The following is a 22583-nucleotide window of genomic DNA, read 5'->3' as shown; positions in this document are numbered from 1 at the left end:
ATTTAAGGTGACTCAACGTACAAGAACTTGTATTATTCTCATCTGCCTGCAACTGGAAAAAAGGAATTCTAAGGATGATATTAGAAACATATCTTCTGTAGGAAAACTAAAATGGACCTGATCCTATGCCTTATAGGCATCCTAAACAGTGAAAGGAAGAAACAGAGGAAGATCCTTCTCATTAAACAAACAAACAAACAGGTTGAGGGTTTAGTAGAGTTTGTATATTTCTAAAAATGGTTGTCGGGGAAAGCATACTAGAATAGTTGTGTAATTATTTGGCTGATCTATATCTATCCCATTTCTTTATGGAAAGACTAGCAAGGTCCACAGAAACAATTGAGGTAATTTTTGCTTGAAATAAGGACCAAGCTAAATAATTAAAATATGGTTTTCAAAAGAGAAAGTAATAAACTGTTGGCCTCTATGAAAATCCCAAGAGGCTACGAAACATTCACTTTTATGTTTAAGTATATCATATGGTGCACCCTTTTGTTAAATGGAACTTTAACCACATTCAAGCTTAGTAAGAACAGTTGAAACCAGAACAAGTTTTCCATAGTAGGCAGCAGTGCCAGTTTTGTTGCCAAAGGAAATGTGTCCCTGCTCCCGTATCCCAGGGGGCACAGTAGGGCACTCGAAGGCTGAAACACTCTGAACCTTTAGGATTGCTAAATGCGGTGTTGTTGACCTGATTGTGCTAAAGCACAAAAATATAAAGGTACAGTGAAGAATACAACTATTTTATCACAAAGTCAAGCTTAACATGATTTTTAAAATTAATTGTGCCACAGGTAGTGTACCCCAAATCCCAAAGTAATTTCTTTTTCCCCTTCAGTTTTATGACCATTCCCTTTTTAGTGCTTTGGATACCTACTAATGCAGTTATTTTTACTAAAGGAGAACAGCAGAAGGCCAGTGAGTATTGTGGAAGGGTGCTAGTGTGTTTTAATCTTTTTCTTTCCTGTTGCATTCTGGAATATCCCATGCAGCTATTTGCCTCATTTTCCTAACTCATGATAATGCTATTATTACCAGTTGGGGGGGGGCTTTTATTAAAAACAAACAAACCCCCCCAAAAAACCCAAACCCAAAACTTTCTTTTTTGCTAGCTGATGGCCTTTCTGTTGCTGTTTGTATGATACCTATATTTATTCTCTGCATCGGCAAAGAATGAAACATTTAACAGAAAGATGTATTCCCTTGAAGAAAAAAAAAAAGGTTTTTGTTCTGCTACCAGGTTACCATTTACCTAAAGAAGATGGCATAGGAAAGACCTTCTGAAATCTGTGTGTGTAGGTCTGCTTATTTAGTCATGTTTGCTAGGATTCTTGTCAACTTAAATTGTTTTAAATAGTTTTCTTTTGGTGTTTTAGTTTCTAATCATACTTATTAAGGAGGGCTGAAGTTTTTGGATATGAGGTATCTTCTTATTAAAAAGCCATTGTCTGAAGTTGCCATGGATTGGTTCTACCTGAGCTGTTTCTTATTCCTGCCACTTCTTGGTGGTTCTCAGGCTGCTCTCTCCTTCTGTAACTTCTGTTTACTGTATGCAGAAGGGGAAATCATCGTTATCTGACAATCTAATGCTTATTTATTTAAAAGGTGGAGCTGTTGTCACTGGCGGGAGGCTGAGGCAGGTGTCTTTCATTGCGCATGAAGGCTGATGTTTGATATTTCTGCTCTTGCTTTTTAACTACAGTTTTCACATGTGGCAGTTGTATGGTTGACTTTCACAGGCTTTGAGTTTTGCAAAGGGACAGTTGGTGGTGATGTCTGTCGTGCCACTGGAGTGCTGCTGCTCTGTATTGCCCTTTGCACAGGTGTTTGGGTTCACCACTGTGGTTCTGAAATAAAATTCTGACGTGTTGCTCTGTGCCATTGTGGCCCACCCTATGTTGTCAGGGGGTGCTAAGTTACAGGGGAATACAAGTGGGTGTGAATACTGTGACTAAATAGCATGTGACTAAACTTGATTGCAAGTATGGTTCAGACACTTGAAGAATAGTTAGTTTATTATCAGTAAATGTGCTTTGCGACAGAAATGATCAGTGGATTCTGAAGTCCTTTTTTTAAGGAGAACTTGTTAAGGTGCATTTCAAATAATTTTGAAATCGTTAAGTCTGAAGGATAGTCATGCTGAAAAAAACAATCTAATGATAAATCGTACGTCTTGTTTTTTACTAGTGTAAAATGGGAATGTTGTACAGTCTTTAACATTAAATGAGGGACCTATGCAGTGTTTGTATTGCTTTTTTTATTTAAAATGTCACAAAGCTGATTTAGCACCACTTGTTTTCTATCATTTTGTGTAGTAAGTTCTCATTTCCAGAACAGTGTTTAAATGACTAGCTATTGGAATGTAAGAAGTCCCATGGGTTTGGTGGGAATATGTTCTTATGTGCGTAAATCCTTTGCTGGGTTGGGACTTGAATCTAAAGCACATCAACAAAGCCAACAAAAGGTGTTATGAATACTTCTAAGCTTTTTTTTTCTGAGCATCAGTTGCTCAGTCATTCATTATGACTGGGGTCTTTCTCTTATCTCCTGTGATATTGTTCCCATCTCAGCTCTGTTTTGAGAACAAGGATGTTTCTCTAGCACGCTGCTGTCTATCTTTGGGAGTTTGTTCCGGAAGGAGTTGACTAGTTGCTTGGGATTCAAATGGGCTTTAGCAAGGGTGAGGGTTCGAGGAAAGCTGAGCTTAGTGTGGGAGTCCCTCAGGAACTTATGCTGTTCTGGAAACATAAGAGAGTTTGTTAGAATTTTGGGAACGCCAGAAGGCTGATATCCCAGAGGAGGAGGTGACCTGTAAGACGTAGAGGAACATCAATAGCAGCTCCACAGTGAGAGTCATGCCACATAATTCCCCCATCAACTTTCTTCTTGCCTGACTCTTCTAACTTGCCCTAATTTTGTCCCTCTCTCTTTTTATAGAAATTACATTGAAACCTCAGACTTCCTAATTTACAGACCTGCCTGTTTTCAATAGCTAGCATTTGGGGATTTTTTCTCTGTGTATGCTCCCCACCTATGGTTTTTTTTGAAGTGAAATAGTGCTCAGAAGGACATCATGTAAACTGAGAGATTTGCTCAGAGGCCGGTCAGGTTCCTGCTACTCTCCAGGGCACCTGTAGCCCTTTTGCCTCAGAATCAAAATCAGACTGGATGAACAAAGAGAACTTTGACCTAAATTTCTAGTGTTTGAAATTATTTACCAGACGTGTTGGGTAGCCTGAGGATTGTGTGCATGTCCCATCTGTTCTTCTGAAGCCTGCAGCAATGCTGTTCAGTCACAGGTAACTTTTATCATGTCTTACAGTACCTGTCATCAGCAGTACCAGAGTGTTATCTATGTGATAGTGGTGAAACTCCCAATATAAGAATCTGCTTGGAGAGATTGATTGAAATATGCACCCGTTTTCTTCCACATGGTTCACTGTGGTTCTGGATTGCTGCTCTTGAGCTTGCTAGCATCTCTTTGTACAACAGTTCTTCTAAGACTGTCTTGATAGTTGATATACAGCACCTCTCCAGCTGTTTTGGACTGTTTTCCCTTAATTATATTTTACAGTTGTGCTAGGCAAGACAGAGGCCACTTCAGGAGATCATTACTTCGAGTATTGTTTGTCTAGTGTTCTTCCCCTATGCCACAAATAATTGTTTTGAATCTGTAACGCTTCAAAACAAAGTACAATGCTGTAATCTCTGGAGTGGAGAACCCCATATTGGGCTATTGGCCAGTGTTGTAGCTGAAGGAGCTGACTTTCTACAGTGCCTCGTGGACTTGGTATTATTCTTCTGTATTTTTAAGGTGGGTGAACCTATTAAATATTTTTGTGTAGCATAACTAAAAAGGGGAAAAGAACAGTTACCCAAGGTCACGGTCCATGTAGTACAGTACTATGATAATGAGTAGTGGTGAATGCTGAGAGAAAACATACATGACAGAAGATCAGAGCAGTTTTAAGATGCGTTAGTTCTGAAAAACCTCTTAATGTTTTGGGAGTACTGATAACTATTCCCTTAAGTCTTTTATCCCCATGCTTTTTCAAAAAGAATACGCTTTCTACTTTGGATTATGCTTTGCTTTTTCAATACTTTTTCTGATTGTGACTGTGCGGTTTCTGAAGTACATATTGCATTTGAGATGCAGAAATAGCGACTCAGTATAACTTATACTTTCTAATTTGTTTCTTCCTTTTCCTTGTGATTTTTTTTGTTGTTTAACTGTGGCTGGATTTTGAGCAGCTGATTTTTAAATTTTTTTGGTTTTTCTTAATAAAAGGTATTACAATGACTGATTCCTTTTTCATTCTGCAGTGGTAATAGATAGCTTGGAGACCACCATTGTGTATGTATAGTTGGCATTGTTGTCTACAAATGTTCCTTTGCTTTTATTAATGCCTACTTTTTCATTCTGTCTTACCACAAAGTAACCAGCTGTCATAAGTGGTCATAAGCAGCTACTTAGTCATCTCTAGATTGAACTTTTTTTTAACGGCTTTTGAGTGTGAAGCGTTATTTCCTTTTACAAAACAGGTTAGTTTTATCCACATGATAGCTAGTTCTACTTGTCCAGTAGGGACATTATGCTTGCTTACTCAGTGGTTGAGTGGGTTAGAGTTCATGCTCTCGTCCTTATTTAGATGCAGGTTCCACTTGTTGAAACACCTCTCCTTCTCTCAAGATCCACTTATGAGGGTTTTGGTCCTTTTTAAAGTCTTTCTCTGATAACTGTTTTCAACATGGTGTCTTTAATCTCTACATCTACAGGGATTTTGCTCATTTCAGTGCTCCTTTTTAGCTTTTCTTTAAGTGTCTACATTTTTTAGATTGATTCTTTGAAACTGAATTCTGCTGTAGTGGATTATTTTCTGATTCCAGAAGCATTTTCATACCTGAATACTTTGTAGTTACTGTTGAGAAATAGTAACTGCTTTAGTGTATGCTATGCAGTGCATCATCTTTCTTCTGTTCTCTATTTGTGCCAAGAAGCGATGACTTAAAAGGTCTAAACTGATTGAACTGTACAGATTAGGAAGTATCTCATCTTTTTGTACCCCAGTGTCCATAGGAAGACAAATTTATCATTAGCCTGTAATACTGTATTTTACTCTCATCTCAGCACATCAGTCATTACTGCTGTCCTAAATTGGAGGCCAGTCATGTGACCCTAACTATATTTTAATCCTGGATTGCAATTTTATACCTGAGGATTTTTACTCCTTGATAAAAGTTAAATTAGTTATATAACTTGTATGCTAGACTTGTCCCATTGTTTGGTTATTTTCTGTTCCACTGAGAACCTGATCTGCTTATGTAATTATCCTCTTTTTAAAACAGGTGACTCCAGTTCACTTCTGTGCTTTATTCATTTAACCTAAATTATTCCACCCTGCAAAAAGTTACAAATTCAATGTGGAAAACTTGATTTTTTTTCTGGTACACTTCTCAAGTCTTCAGAAAGCTGATATTAAACCTGTTTTCAAGGACTAGCTCTTGTAGGCATTCCTTTGGACCAAATTCTCCATATTATCTATAACTGCTTTCCCATCACGCTTGATGAGAAATAATGCCTAACGAGCCATTCATACATTTGTCTTCTGACACCTGTAGTTACTTGGAATGCCCATATGCAGAAATAGGTTCTGGTATGCAAATTTTTTAATTATTATTTACAAACAAACTCTTTAGAATTGGAGACCAACTTGTCTTCTGTACCTTGAAGGATATCACATAGATGGGAAGCCAAAATTTGTCACCTTTTAAGTTATACAAAGCTAAAGGCTTATCTTTTCTACTGTTACGTTTTCTGGGGCTGCCTGCAGAAATTGGGCCAGACTGAAATGGTGGTATTTTGGTTCTGTTAGTATTCAAAAACAACAACAAAATTAATTTCTAAAACTGGAACCAAACAAATAATTATCTTGCTCATGCAGCAGAAAGCTTGGATGTCAAAAATAACTTCATGTAAGAAAGAACCACAGGCAAATTTAGCTTGGAAGGGTCATCTTCAAAGTCAGATCAGGTTGCTCAGGGCCTTTCCAGTTCAGTTTTGCATTTTCAATGCTGAAATTCTGTTGTCTGTCATCCTTCTGGCTTGCTCAAAGAAGAATCTGGCTGTCTTTTTTGCACCCTTCTTTTAGGGTAGTGGAAAAGAGAAATGAGATCAGTGCTGCCTTCCCCTAATATATAAGCCAACTGACCAATGGTTTCTTGGAAGAAACCACTGAATAAATGAAGCCTCAGTAATTACTGTAAGATTTGTTGGCATCAATGGCTTTTTTTGCTTCCATATGTGTCAGATCTTCCCTCTAAAAACTCTTCCCCCCCGCCTCCCCCCCACTTAATGCAGCAATATATCTGGTACTCGAGTTTCTCTTTCCAGGGAAGATGCATGTGTACCCATAGAATTCCTGTTGAAATCTATCAGTGCTACATAAATTCACTTGTTCCTGGTCTTCCCTTCCTCTGTATCCAAATCTTACAAAATTGTGTACATTTTTTTTTCTTCATTTTAATTAGTCCTTTTCTTTGATGCCTTCCTGCATGAAAGTCTTTCTGCTGCCAGGAGAAAGACAAAAAATATATACCCACCACATCATTCTAACTGAACCAATTCTTTTTACAAAGTCTGAAGAAAAGATGGCTTGTTTAGCCTTCAATAAGGCATAGGCGGTTCATATCCTCTGTAAACATATATGATCTCAAGATTTTCATTTGGTTTTCAAGCAATTATAAATTCTTACTGTATTGAGAGCTTGTACAGCTACTGTTTTGGTATGTCAACATGGGAGTTCATCCATAGAAAATTATTCTGTGGCTTCTTGGCTAGTGCACTGTCCTTTTAGTAAGCGTTATAAAATAAATGTCCTCTTTTTATTGAATATAGCCTTCTAAATGAATCCATCACATTCCCTTCTTTAAAGTCTTTCATATTAGATACAGATCACTAAAATACAAGAATCTGTTATTCAAATAACTGATTTTTTTTCCCAACCCCTCCTCCATTCCCTCCGTTCCATTTTCTTTCATTTTACTCTGTATTCTTTCCCAGTTATAATAAATTAAAGAGCAAATTCTTGGCTAGAATGGAGAAAGATAAAAATATGCTTTTTTTTTTTACTGTAACTTTTTCCTCATTGAGTCAGTATCTGCTGGCTCATGATCAGAGCAGAAGCTATGTCAGGAGAAACTCAGATTAGAAATAGGTCTTTAATATTTCCTGCCCTTCTGCTCTGTTCTGGAGAAATCCAGTAAAGAGGTAGAAACCTCATGGGTTTTTGTTCTTACTGAGGTCTTGATATGCCCTAACTTTTTTTTTCCTACTTGGGTAACTAAATCCTGCACAAGATCATTAGTCTTCCAAGATGTCTACTAATCGGCATTTATAGTTTCTCTTCAACTGTGACAGTTGGCTGGGGAGTTGGAAAAGCAAATAGTACTCTAAACTGCTCCCCTTGTTGACATGACCTCAGGTAGCTAGGAGGAAGAAGAAAAATGACCAGAGCAACCTCCATTTTTGGAAGATGAGCAAGAAGACTCTACCTCATAATGCATGAAGGAACAGCAGTTGCCCTCTTTAGAGAAGGTAAAACTACAGTAAACAATATTTTCACCTAATGCAAATGAAATTGGACAATTACGTTGTCTTATTCCTGGCAATCTGGTCTCTTCCTGTTGACAAGAATGTAATTCAAGCTAGCTGCCACAAACCTTTCAAATCTAGACAATGTTTCATAGAAAAGATGGGTTGTGTTAACAGCTAATAAAGGAAAAAGTCTTCAGTCAACTACTGTCATTTGTGGATTTGTGTGTTTTATCTTTACGCTGTCATTAACTTACCTACTTTGTTCAAAAAGTTTTTACTTTTTGTTTTTATTGTTATTGCCTTAGTCTTGGCAGAGACTTGGACTTTTGATAATACACAGATATTCCTAAAAATTATTTCAGTTTCTTGTTATACTTCTGGATCTTCTGTTTTGATTTTTTTTTTGTTTTGCTTTCTCCTTCAGAGATATATTATTTGACAGAAGTGTTCAAATACGTGTTTTGATTCTAATGGTAAATATTTAGTCTTTTGCCAGTCATTTTGTGAACTGATTGAAAATTCAGGCTACCTTTAAAAAGAAAGGGCTAAGCATTATAGGAACATCTGCATTCAAAATAGATCACTTAATGTTTATCATTCCACTTTCTCTTTTGTTTAAATATTTCCCTTGATGCTGACAATTAGGTGTGCAACTATATTAGCTTCTGACCGTATTTGCCTGGGAATTGTTTTGTATCACAGTGGTTCTGTTTTCTAAGCCATAGAAATCATGCTTTTTGAATATGGAAATGGCAAATATTAGTCATCCCCTGCATTACAGATACTCCACAGTTACTGTAGCTGTAAGTTATTTCTGAAGTCCACAACTTCCGCCCGCCCCCAACCTGAATCATTTAAATCACTCTTTTATACTTTGCAGTTTCTGGAAAATAATGGTAATAGTATTGTTCCTAAAAGTATGCTCTTTAACTTTGATTTAGTTGAGAGGCTTTCTATGCTGAATTGTTTGCAGTCTATACAAGTACTTTCTTTTGTGTCAATCTACAAGTCATACCAATAACTTCTGGGAAGCTTTAATGCTTTATGATAACTGTTTCATGCTCCCTACTGAAAGAGCAGATTAGTACAGGTTCTAGTGATTTGTTTAAATGTACCATCATTTGGGGGGTTTTAATCTCTTCAACTATTTAATGAAAAGACAGATTTCATGAAATATGGGTTTTGAATTACTTAATTAAAACTAGGTAAATTTGTGGCAAAGAGGCAAGTACTTTATCTGAAGCAACTGCCCTGCTGCCCCAAACCTTGCATCTTTATAACAACTAAAAGGTTTGCGTATGTCTTCCAGGATAGAAACTTATGCTGACCTAGCTTTTAAAGAAAACTTGCATAGACTGAGGCTAGAAACCTATGGTCATTTATACGTTCATTTGTTTTCAGATATACCACCAACTGTGGATAAGAATTAGCTTTTATCTAGTAACTATTTAAAAATATCTACTAATTAGTATCATTTTTGAAGGGATGAAGTTTTAGGGAACTTGTAGTTTATTTGGCTGTAAAAATATATTTACTTTTGGTAGCAGCTTAGTAATGTTATGTTTAAATCAGCAGTTAATTCTCATGCATTGTTAAGTAACTCCTGTTCAGCTGAGGCAAGATTAACAAGATTAACAATTGATTTGTTAGGACAGAGCCACAGTTGGTTTGAACAATTTTTGCCTGACTCTGAAGAGTAGATGCTTTCTAAGTGACAGATCTTGTTGAAGACTTCTAATATGTTATAGTCAAGGAAATGTATATCAAATTGACTTCATTTGCTCTCTCTTACTGAAGCAATTTGGTTTTCTCTAATGTTACAGTACTGCACATCTGTGCTGATGTGGCATGTAATGCCTGTCTGGTAGTGTTATAGCTTGTGATGCAAAAGTGGGGCTATATAAGTAACGAAAGTACTGAGTCATTCAGTGCCTGAGATTATAGTTATGGTAAGCGTGTTCTGAAAAAAATCTTTTTTTCACTGATGTTATACAATTCCCTGTGTTCAACACTGCTTGTCTGTTGGGAAATAATTCATAATTCCTGCATTTCCCCATATGTGTATGTGTTTTAATGAGGAGAAGGAATTCCTTCTAAATAATAATCAATTAACTGTGAAAACTTTGTGTATGTGTTTCTTGTTTCCTAACAGCACAACTTGGAGACTATAATGCTTCAGTACATCATTCAGGATATCTGTCAAATTACAACTTTATACCAGAGCAGAACAAAGATTTTCTTACCAAAGTAGAATCGCTACATGAGCAACACAGGTAACGTTAACTTTTAGTTCTCTCACACCTTTTGAGTTTTTAAAGAAAAAAAAGATGACAAAAGGAAGACTCAAGTTCTTGGTAGTTTCAGTACAACAAATAGTTTTATTTTATATAAATATTCTATTAAGTTAAATATTTGGTTTTATCATGTAGGTGCTAGACTAATCATATTCAGAGTACGATACCAGTGTGTTAAAACTTTTAAATAAATTTCTAGCTGTAACAACCAGTAGATCAGTTAGCATTGTACATTATTAATGGCAACCACCTAGAACGCTGTACTAGATGTTTGAGGGGTTTTTTGGATCAAGGACATCTGACCATTTTTCAAATCCTATAGATTTTTTTTTTGTCTATGAGGAAAAAAAAAAAGGAACACTTCAATTAACATTGTGCTTTCTCTCCACAATCCTGAGTGTAATGTAAAGGCTACAACAGATTATTCCAGCCAGTCCACTGCTCATTATTCTTTCTGACCCTGCTGATTTGTCTCTTGTAAGACTGCAGCTTTAGAATTAGTGGTGTTGATCAGATACTCGCAAGCTGAATGCAAATATGCCAACCCAAGAAACTGTCTGTGAGCATTTAGGCAAATGAAATCTGAACTTCTATGGACTTGTTCTCTCTGTATCTTTACTGCAGTAGAGCTAGTTCCCTACTCTCCTAGTTTCTTTGGTTTATACCCTGAAATATCTCCATTTTCATCTCCCCCTGATATTCCTCAACTTTTTTTGTCTTCTTTCAGTACTCTTGCCTCTCCCTCTTGGTTCTTTACTCCTAGTGGGTTTAGTGAGTTGTTCTGAACTTCATGTGTGCTGCCTAGCAGTCCAGAACATGCACTTTGCTTTGTCATTTATGGGATGAAAGAAGAGATAACCACTGAGCTCTAACTGCAACCATTCCCTCTGTGTAGGTATTAATCTGGACTGCTTTTCTAGCAGTTCATGCTCAGGAACACAACAGCTCAGGCCTCTACTCCCTCCAAATTAATTTGCAGTTTCCAGTAGGCTCAGAAGTTTTTAGAGGGGAACTTGTAGACAGGCATCAATAAATCTGCTTGTCTTTAGGAAGAAGTTATCTTGGAGACCACTGAGGGAAGATTCTGAAGAGTCTTGAAGTGGTTGGGTTGAACTCACGGATTTAGTGCTATCTTAGGCAGAGATATAAAACTGGTTATGTCCTGCAGAGGAAAGACTAGAAGCTACCATTGGTCCAGACAAAGGCGTGGTGAGGTCTGTTGGAAAGACTCCTTTCTTTTTGGGGTCCTTTCAGTGAAATTGATGCTTTCATTGAGTGTTTTTGGTAGAACGAAGCCTTGATGACTGAGAAGTTTAATTGCTGTATTTGAATTCACATAGGTGGTGGTAACTGAAGTTCTCAATAAAAATACTTGAGCAGACCAGGCTGGGAAAAATGTTTCTTTATTGTCTTAACACCTTTTTTGAAACTTAGCTCTTCAGGCCTATTAATTTTGGAGTGCAGGGAGAGGCAGACAAATTATTGAATATCCTGGCATTCATAGTGAATACTTACGTCTGAGATGTGGTTTTGACTAGATCAGTGCCAGTAACATAACTTGACAAGAATGGTTCTGGTGTTTACTAGGCCTTCTGAGAAGGAAAGACAGAAAGGGAGAATTTACCTTCTTACAGTTTGAGGAGAACAGTGTTGTTTCGGAATGAGATTTCTGCTGATCTGGAGTAAATAATGTTTGCTGTAGACCATATGGGATATCTGTAAATTATTATCCCTTTTAAATTGGCATTTTTAGATTACAGGATTGCAAAGCCAGCCCTATAAACATCTACCCTTTTTCATTCTTTAGTGTCCATTCTTTGGGAAACTTTCACAAAGGAAAATTAAAAGGCTGGAACTGCTGAAACACGATACAGATTTCAGAAGCCATGTTATGTCTTGAATGTTGTAGCCCAATGCAAGTTTTTTTTTAACTAGTTTTTATGTTGTTTTGCAAAATCTGAGAAAATGGTTCTGTGAACATGATATGATGCTTATATTCCAGATGATGTTTGTTAGCCCTTGAGTATCAGCAGCTATAAAAATTGGAAAGAGACACCAAGGCCTGTTTCCTCTTGCCTGTTTATCTTTCACCAAGTAACTACCACCTGCTTAGGCACCTCAAGGTTTCATTTCATCTCTAAATGAGTAGGGAGGTGTAACAACAAAAAAAAAACTAAGTCTGTGCTGAGATACTTTTTCTTGTTGGCCCTTCAAGGCACAAGTCTTGATTGGTCTGGTGTAGATGGTGTATGCAAATGGAGAATTAAAATTTGCAGGCATATCTTGTTGGTATGCAACAGATGGTACCCCCATCTTTCTGAACAAAGTTCTCGATCAAAATTTAGAAAATGAAAATAATGCACTCTTGCAAACATATTCAGCATCCTGTTGTATAATAAAATGGTCTTTTTGTGGTGCTTTTCTCTACCTTTCTGACACAGTGAAAGAGATAAGGTCTACCAATGTTTGTCAAAATCAAGGTGACAGTAGTCACTGTAGATGTAGACCTGAGTAAGCAGTTTGTCTCAGGATTGTGACAAACAGCTCTTTTTTTGTCTTTGCTCTTTTTTCCAATATTGTGACATCCTCAAGCCACACTGCTGGCAATGGCTTTCCAGTTCAAGGTAACTTTCAGTTTCATGGAGCATGATGTAGTATTTCCTTAAGTGGCTGTTTCAGGATATGGTATTTTGATGGCCTGGAATTTGAAAGGATGGATATTAATTGGAAGTAATAGATGTCCACCTTTTGAGGTAAAGCTCCTCTTAAAAATGAGAATTACTGCCTTATGTGGAATGCCTTTGTATCTGGAGTTCTTAACACAATATTACGTCACCTTTTTACAGGTTGTATTTAAACCGTGTTTGATTAATGTAATTTTACACACGTTGTTTTAGAAGCTCACCTAGCAAAGAGTTGTTTTTATCTGCACTTAGTTGCAGATACGATAGGATGATATTGGATACGATAGTCTTTTCTGCTTAGATGTGTGTATATATTACACGCATCCCTCAGCCTTTTCTTACAGCTACTTGAACGTGCTGTAGTGCCTGAATCGCTGAGCTGTGCTGTGAGACCAGGAGCACTGTGGGCACAGCACAATGTCAATAGGCTATGGCAGATTCCAGGTTAGAGCTGCCTCTCGTCTGATCGGTTCTTGACTGGTCTTGGCCCTGCAATTTATTAGAAGGGGCTACTTTCCTTATCATGCCTAAAGGAATCTTATTTAGGCCACATTGCATTCCTTTCAGATGAATAGTCAGTGGGCTGCATGGGAGAACCAGCTAGGCGGGGATTACTATAGGATTCTTTGGTTCTTAAAACTCCTGTTAGATTCCATGTAGCCCTTCCATGAAGACATATGATCCATTTAATCGAGCTGTGGGGATTTTTGAGTTTTTGCCTCTGGGGAAAAAAAAAAGTCTCAGAATAGTAGAAGCTTTGTAGAAGACCGGAGGATAGACTCCTTGTAAGTCTTGCAGCACATTTCATATCTGGCAGCAGGAGGAAATAAAGTATTTTAGGACTTATAGATTGTAGATAAACTCAGATAGCTTTTCCTTGGTAAGTTTCCTAACTTTTAACTAATTTAATCATCTTTTTCCCCCTTATTTTTTTTAGTACATTCCTGCTTCTAATCTTTCTTCTAAATTACTTCCTTCTGAGAGACTATGCAATATAGAATATTTACAGATACAGCTTCTTGCTATAAAAGAAGCTTTTATAGGGCAATCATTTCGTCACCTCTAAACAAAACAGATAGATACAAATGATTTTTCTGAAAGAACTGGTCCAAAATGGCTAAGGTAGTAACATCGTGTATAACTTGCTTGATTTTTGAGAGGAGTTTAGGAGGGCATTCACCAGTGAAGAACTCGTGGCACTAGTTAATGAGGCTTATTTGTCGGACACTGGGTTGGGGGATTCTTCTGTTTTTCTGCATTTGGAATAAATATAATATAATGGGTTTTTTACTTTTGACTGTGGTCCATATATATATATTTTTTAAGTTTTTTCCCCTTCTTTCAGTGGCCTCAAGCAATCTGAAGCGGAGTCCTGCTACATAAATATAGCACGAACACTTGAATTCTATGGAGTGGAATTGCACAGTGGTAGAGTATGTTTACATTGTGATTTTTCACTTGGGAAAAAAAAAATTTATATGTCTTTTTTTACATGAACTTAATAGCAGTAAAACAAGTAGCGTTTAAGTATTGACTTTATCGTGTGTTATTTTTTAATTAAAGAGTTGGCTGATTTTACAATAATTTCTGTGTAACATGGGTTCTGGAATTTCAATCAAATCAGCTAGGTCTCCTTGAAAGAGTAACAATGTATTTTTAAGATACATTGTTTCAATACTGCAATATATTTAACTTAAGTTTACTAAAGTTTATGAATGTCTTAGCATGAAAGAAAATGAATGCTCTGTTTAGTGCTATAATGTAGTTGGCAGGTGTTTTAAGAGTTTACTTTCTCTGAATTTCTAACACAGTGTTAAGAATATAGAGGTATTTTGTTGTGTTTGTTTTTTTTTTTTTTTTATTCCTGTATTCCCTGACTCCAGGCTAAATCTAAGCAGTATTTAACAGTGTGGAAGATGACCACTAAAAATGTATTTGGAATCTTTCAGATACAGGGTGTGCATTGATGATAAGCATGTCCTAGTATTTCACTGGCTACTGGGATTGAATTGTTTGATTACACTGGCTGTCTGAGATTAATCCCCCAAATACTTTTTTTTTTAATTGCATGCTGGTGTGCAAATTACCATTTGTGCTTTTATGTATTAGCAAATTATTTTGGCATAAAACTTGTAGTATAAAAACTTAATGAAGTGTAGTGCAGATGATTGATTTCCTAAATGAAGATGACTACTGTTTTTCCTAACATTTTTCTGAGATTTATTAATAATCCTGACACTGAGAATTTTAATTAAAAACATCATCAATTTATGTAATGATGGAAGGGATAGAAAAGGTCATTTTCTTCCTTCAGCATGATGTTTTCTTCTGTTTTTTCTTTATGCTACCTCAAATAAGCTAGTGTTGCGTTAGATTTCTAAGAATTCCTAAAGTACTCCTGTATAAAGCCACTGTAATTACATTCATATTCATGAAATACAATGCTCAAACAGTAGAGGCCTTTTTTAGGGATGGGAAAAAGTACAAAGGAAAGGAAATAACTGAAGTGATCAAAATATGAACTGTCTGTGCTCATACCATCTGATATGAGCATCAGGAGAGGCAACTGTTAAAGGTGATCAGATACCTTGGTTCACTTGCATTGGTTGTGGGTAAGTACTCTAGCATATGTGAACAAATTTCTCATGTTCTTGTGTCTTCTGACAATGTAAAAGCCTTCCCAATTTCTAATAAGGTGATTACCTTTAAATGGTAAATGAGCATCTTATTAAATCTGACTTTGTCTAGGTTCATTGCCTGCCCATTGTGTCATCTTTCACCTTTCTGCTGTATTGAAGAACGCTTTACTGTCACACTTGAGATTTCCCCTATATGCACTTAGCTTGATCAGTCTATGCCTTTTAATTTCTCTTGTAGCCTAGTATTTTGATAAGCCAACTTAAGTTCCAAGACTTTCTCCATGAGGCTATTCTCTTAATATTCATGGGATGCTGTTTCTGGAAGTTCTTCAATTTCCAACATCCTTCCTGAGTTGTAGGCCACCGAACTACATGCAGGATATCAGTAGTGGTCATACCAGTGCCAAGTAGTGAGGATAGTTTAGAGTGGGTGCAGACATTTTCAACTAGATGAAATTTTATTGCAGTGTATTGGGCTACTCTATCTGAGTAGAAATACCTTCTGGAGAGACCTACTTAAACAGTGTTCTTGTTTATGTTTTGTTTTGTTGCCCCCCCCCCAGTGCATTGTTTCATATTTAATGACCTGGGGCTCATGGGTTGTCAGAATCTTAGTCATGAGCCCCTACACTGCCAGACACCAAACTGTACTATCTGAATAAATAGAGTACAGATTTGAATCAAAGCCTTCTCTATTCCAGGCTGCTATGATGCAGACTGTCTTGCTACTGTTTCGATCTAAGTTAATGTTTTTACCACAATTCAGTTTTTTTGAAGTGTGAAAATATTTGAAGTGGTCTGTTTTTTCTAGCACTTGAACTGAACATCTAGGCAATTAGAAGCTGCTAGGAAGGAAATAGAAAGCAAAACAGAAAATGTCATGCCACTTTTTAAATCTGTGTTTTGATATAAATTGAATGTTGAGTTTTGTTCTTCCTCTCCTTTCCTTATCTCAAAGTGGGTAATGGAATAAGAAAAATACAGAGAAGGATAACAATCATGAATGTTTTAAGCAAAAGCCTTCTGTAGCAGGTGAACAGCATGGAAAATGTGAATAACAAACAATTTTTTACTATTTTTTGCTTTGGTAGTAAGAGATTTAAGGAGCTTCAGTCTCCCTAGAAAGAGACAGGTTTAAGCAAAAGGAACTTTTTCCATATGGCTGCAATTGAACTGTGGGTATTACTGCTATTTTAATGGATGACCAAGGTGAAATAGGTATCAAGAGCAGTTAGGCAGTTCAGGAACAGAATGATTCATTGCAGTCTATTAAACGTACAAAAAGTTTCTCATCCAGGAAATCCTCTAGCTGTAAATCGCCGGAACCTGAGAAGGGGAGTTATTAGTAGAGGTGTCATTGGTTGTCTCTGGAGTTTTGTACTTCCAAAACATCGGTTACAAGTCGTTGTTTGGACTGAATGCCATGAGGCAAACCTTTCAACCAACACTTTATCATTGATTATGCTCCTGAAGGCCTACAAGAAAAGCGACAGCACTGGTTTATAACAGAGTGGACGTTCTCAGCATTGCCTTCTGGTAGATAGTCTTCCATTTGCCGAGTGCTTTGCCTCTGCTGCAGCAGTCCTGCAGAAGAATACTCCTCAACCTTTGGTCTCATCAGGTAGTCCATGTTGACACTTTTCTGAAATTTGTAACAGTCCGTTTCTGAAGTTTATAGTGAAGGTTAGATACATCCTCCCCAGTATGCTGCTGCTTTTACAGAGGCTACCACGTTATACCCCAGCTTTGGCAGGGATGTCTGCCATGCTTCCCGATTATCCTCCCCCTGCTTAGTACTGCTCTTAAATCACCCCCCCAGTTTTGTCAGATCCAAGTGCTTTGAACAGATCTAGCAGGTACTAGTTAAACTGTGGCTTTTTGAAAGGCTTTATCTCTCTGGATCCTTATGATTCAGTTCTTTGCTGCTAAAATAGTCTTAGTCCTCTTAGATTGTATATGGCAGAGGAACCAGGTAACACCTGGCTTTTATACTAATGGCCAAAAGAAGCTGCTGCTCCTGTACTGGTGGTTGAGAACGGGATACTTCTGGATAATGTTTCTTGAAGAACAGATGAATATCTAGTTTCCTTAATTTTAATGTTTTATGGTACATAGTTAAATATTTTGCAGAAGTTGAGTGTGAGCTTTCTTTTTAGCAACTTGCTAAATATGAAAATTCCATTAGTGAATTAATCCAAGCTTGGTTTTCATCTGCAAACACTTCTGCTTTTCTCTGAGGATAAATCTGAACTGCTAAAATCGTAATATTCAAAAATGAAATAATGTTAGGAAACTCAGGAGAATGAATTTGATACCTTAAAACTGTATTGAGATTTCTTTCATTCCTAATCTCCTTTTGACTCTGGACAACTATCTCATCTGCCTAATAATTAGTCTGATGTTAACTCATCTTTCATTTGTACTCAGAGACACGAAGATTTGTAGAATCAATATTATTTCCATATCTAGGAAAATCCAGATGGTAATTGTAAATTAAATCAAATGTGAATCAGTATTTAACTAGCTAGGTGCCTGGCATGATCATTTTTCTCTTTTTTTTTTTTTTATGATTATGTCTACAAAGAAACAGGTAAAAAGAAAAATATATGCAAGTTATTTCTTAGTTTCTTAGCAATTTAACAGCATAGATGTTTTGAAAGAGAAATAACTGCACATCTACATCATCTTTTGGGAGACCCTCTTTATGCTGGTCCAAAATCTTGGTTTGGGATTTCTTAGGTTTAACACAAGAGAATTCTTTGTAACAAATAGCATGGGAGATTAGTGTTTTGGACTGGGGCAGAGGAGGGAGGGTGGGGAATGAACTTTATTCTGAGAAAGCTCCTGGAGAAAACAGAGTAGTTTAACCTAATTAATCCCGATCAAGTGTTTAGCTAATCCTTTATTTCTGCTAAATCGTGTAGGTTTCCAGCTTTTTCTCCTAAAGCTGCTTTTTCTTTACAGTATTGATTTTTTAAAAACAGGAACCTGGAGTAAGCTTCAAGTGCTAATAATACAGGTTTCTGCCCTGCTTTAGGTTGGCTGTATCATGGCAAGGGCAGCTAAATTACATGCAGTTAATCTCCTGAAATACTTCAGTTTTCTCCCCAAGTATTAAAATTAAGGGGTGTCAGTTCTGGATTCCTGCATTAAGCTGGCATAAACTGGCAGTTCAGGAGCTTCTTCCAATGGAGATATAACCAGCTCCTCCAGCAGCAGTTCTTGGCAAAGTGGGGCAGCAGGTTGCTGACAATTATCAGTAATTTCAGCTGATACTGGGCTACTTTGAGTGTATTTGGACTGCTACCTACCTAATGATTTTCTTTTATTATACTCTCAGAGCTAGGGCTGGTATACCTCTCATCTTGTCAGTATTCAGTGTTAGTGCACTATGTATTAAATAGGTTATGCTCATTCTCTATGAACTGCTGTGGTATTTCAATGGGGGTTTGTAAATCATGCTGCAAATTAGGTTCAGCTTCATTCATTCGTATGCCTGTATCATGCTTCTATTTAACTATTTTTAAAGGATTTATTGTAGGTTTTCCACAGTATTGTTAGAGCACGTGCTACCTGTTCGTTTCTTCTGTACCTTACTAATATAAAGAAATTGGGATTGGACATACAAGAAAACTGTATTAACTGAGCACAGAGTACCATCTAGAGGAGCAGCTAAGCTACTGAAGGCTTTAAAAGGATCCATTACCTTTGGCCATCCTTTATCAAATAGTCTGAAACTACTTTTGAGTCAAACCTGATGTTTTGGGGTTCTACACTTACATGTAGATTTATGCATGTGTTCAGCTCTGTTTAGAAATTTGTGTAACATATTAGTACGTGTTGATCATGGAGAAATGGGAAGCCAAGATTTGTAACTTTTGTAACATTAGTTTGGGTTTAGACTCAAACTGACCATTCAGTGTCCTTCCCCCGGCCCCTTTTTTTTTTTTCCTCTTTTTTCTTTTAACTCAAGTGTTTGGTTATATGGAAGTATGTGTTTCTTCTTGAGTATCTGTCCTGGTTTCAGCTGGGATAGAGTTAATTGTCTTCCTAGTAGCTGGTATAGGGCTATGTTTTGAGTTCGGTATGAGAAGAATGTTGATAACATGGTAGGGGTGGGGGGATCGCTGCTGCTCCAGGACTAACTGGGCATCGGTCAGCAGATGGTGAGCAATTGCATTGCGCATCACTTGTATATTCCAATACTTTTATTATTACTATTGTTGTTTTATTAGTGTTATCATCATCATTATTAGTTTCTTCTTTTCTGTTGTATTAAACTGTTCTTATCACAACCCATGAGTTTTACTTCTTTTCCCGATTCTCTACCCTATCCCACTGAGGTGGCAGGGGGGAGTGAGTGAGCGGCTGCGTGGTGCTTAGTTGCTGGCTGGGGTTAAACCATGACAGTGTCTCAATACCTATGAATGACTGTGAATCTATGGATTTGTTCTTCCAGTTGAGCGTGTTAAGCTAATGCACAGGTTTTGGTTTAGTTAACAATGGATTCAGTTTAGTGTATCAAATATTCATGTACACATGTATATTCCTGTAGCATACTCTCATATGCAGAATTGTGGTCACCTCCTGCCCAGTCTTTGTTGGTAAGACCTTTTTGGAAAAAATAAGGAATTATTTCCTTTGTCGTTTTAAACAGCTTAGAATCAGGACATTTGTGTTCAGTTCCCAAAACTCTGTGACATCTACCTGACTGATCCTGGGAAGTACTTCAACTTCTTTCCCATGGTTAAATTAATAAGGCTGGACTTGAAAATGTAGTCTGATACTGGCCTAAGGAATATCTAGTGTAGTAAGATGGACGTTACAACTTGTTTTGATGAGTGAAAGTTTATAACACCTAGTAGATAACATCAGAGGAACAAGATGCATGAGAGAAAAAAATTGAAATATGTGATTGAATTTTTGCCTCAGGAGTAGCAATGTAACTATAGAAACTTTGAAAATGAATTTATAAGTAGATAAATGGGAATGACACAAACTTCATCTGTGTTCTTACAGTGTTTTTCATTTCAGGATCTCCATAATCTAGATCTCATGATTGGGATTGCATCTGGTGGAATTGCTGTATATAGAAAACTCATTTGCACAAGCTTCTATCCCTGGTAAATTCCTTTACTAGTAAAGAAATATGTCTGGTCTTCTCAATCTTATTTCCATTTGCTTTAACATTTACTCCAAAGAAGCCTACAATACATAAATTTTGTTCTCTATGGGGTATCATGGTATTTCCTTGTGTTGAGATAAAAATGAAACCTGTTGCCTAGCCTTTTAATTTTCTAAGACTTTTGAACTCGTTCAACTGTGTGAAGTCTTGATCAAGTTAATTCACATACAGGTATGAGTACATGATTAGGAGGACCCTGTGGTCTTAGAGATTTGCTGCTGTTATATCCAATAATATGTCTTTTAAAAAAACCCAAACAACAGTATTACTAGTAAAGCTCAACAGCTAACGGTCTCATCATTTTATCCTGTCATTCAGCAAGAAGATATTTGTTCCTTGGAAAAGAAGTGTAAAATGAGTTATTTGGAGTTTCAGATTCACTGGAACTAGGATAATATAATTTAGGCAAATTTTTAAATGTCATCAAACAAGGCTATATAATGTTAACAAGTTTTCGAGTCTCCAAGGGAGAGACCTTTGCATTATTCTATGATACTGAAAACATTAAAATGAATGATAGTGCTGTAGAACATAATCTCTATGAAGAAGCAATGTGCACAAGAAGTCTAACATGAATGACATTAGAAATTAGTTAAGCTATAATTATTTATAGTACTTATGGGCTTTATTAGCTATACCATACTAAAAATGATAAAATAAATTAGAAATTATATGGAGGCTGGGCATTTTATTAAGGTTTTTGGATTGGATCAGAAAGAATTTTTCCCAGTCTTTCTTTTTTTAAAGTAAGTATGAATTTGTTTTGTATACTTGATAAAGTATAGCTTTATCATGTTATGCATAATTTCCTCATATAAATTGTAACAGTTTTTTCTGGAGAACATTTTCAGTAAGATGGTATAGTGTTCTTAATCATGACAGAAAAGTGCATTCTAATGGGCTGTACTTGTTTTTTGCCTCTTAATTACATAAAAAGTTACTTCTTAGCAATGTTCCTTAAATACTCAAATCGTTCCATCCTTTCATTATGAACCCATCCTAACAGGTATTTCCTATGGGAAAGCAATAAAATTGGTTTCAATTTAAGTTTTAGTGGAAAATGTACTGCACAGTCTTTGGATTCTTCTTTTTTTTCTTTGCAGTGAGTGGTGTTTCAACTCACTTGGATGTACTGTAACCATCCTAAATGTATGTCAATAATGCTTTCATACAGCACAGTGACATTTTGTATTTTTCCATTTCTAATGCATGCTAAAGCATAATAGACTTTTATCTTTCATCCTTGTGCCCTGAGCTCTGCCCTTTCACATGTTGATCTCTCAGCTTCTTTAAACAGCTGCAGTTTTAAAATATGCCAGCTGGAGGCACATTTTCTGTCTTCTGCAAGTCTTGTTCTGCCAACTTAGTGACCTAAGGTATGAATGGATAATAGTTATTCCTGAAAACCATGGTGATGGCATTTTAAAATCCAGGACTATATGATTTTTTTTTTTAGGGAAGGGAAAGAGAGCTTTATAGCACAAAAGACAGGAAGAATCCACATCTTCCTATGCTACTTTTACTCCTGGAGAGCACAGAGGAATAAAACACAGATGCTAAAACATCATTCCCAAAAACCTATTCTCATTTACAAAAAGAAATTGAGGGAAAAAAACCCCACAGATTTTTCAGTTCAAATAATTTTCACTCTAAAATATGAGGTTTAGGCAGCAATATTTTCAGCTGTCAGCTAATGCAATTGCTGATTTCCTACTCTCTCTCTAAAATATCTTCACAACTTGAAAGGAGCAAAAAATCACTAGATAGGGGATAACTTTTTGATATTTTATTTCTGGCTTCTTGAATGAGTTAGTCATAATTCTTCATGCAAAAATCATGGCCGTTTCTTTCTCCCCCCCCCTCAACGAGCAAACAAGGAAAGTCACCAGAGCAGACTAGCTTGTGCAGTATTTGTAGTATACAATTTTAATTTCTTTTTAGACCTCAGAGCAGGATATATTTCTGTAGTGCCTGGAGTTTTAATGTATCTTGGATGGGCTGAAAGTGTGCAGGTTAGGAGATTCCTTACAGAACAGTATATGCCTGAGAATGGAAAAACACCCCCCCCCCCCCCCCAAAAAAAAAACCCCAAACCAAAAAACCAACACCCCCCCCCCCAATCAGTTAATTGAAATGGTATTTAGGCTTTTTATGTAACATCATTCGTAGTAAGTAGTTTTTCATATG

The 22583-nt window shown here is 36.7% G+C and overlaps 1 protein-coding gene across 4 annotated transcripts in view; it reads left to right on the top strand.

Moving 5' to 3' along the window:
- Positions 1-22583, top strand: part of PTPN3 (protein tyrosine phosphatase non-receptor type 3) — a 173843-nt gene that overhangs the window by 87952 nt on the left and 63308 nt on the right. For 3 of the 4 annotated variants that reach the window (XM_052788055.1, XM_052788054.1, XM_052788057.1), the window contains exons 8-10: positions 9747-9867; positions 13918-14005; positions 20246-20334. In XM_052788055.1, coding sequence (XP_052644015.1) covers positions 9747-9867; positions 13918-14005; positions 20246-20334 — 298 coding nt within the window. The remainder of the gene's footprint in view (positions 1-9746; positions 9868-13917; positions 14006-20245; positions 20335-22583) is intronic. The other variant, XM_052788058.1, reaches the window with a different exon arrangement.

This window comes from Harpia harpyja, chromosome 5 (genome assembly GCF_026419915.1).
Source record: "Harpia harpyja isolate bHarHar1 chromosome 5, bHarHar1 primary haplotype, whole genome shotgun sequence".
Lineage (NCBI taxonomy): Eukaryota > Metazoa > Chordata > Aves > Accipitriformes > Accipitridae > Harpia > Harpia harpyja.
This window is presented reverse-complemented; position numbering and strand designations above follow the sequence as displayed.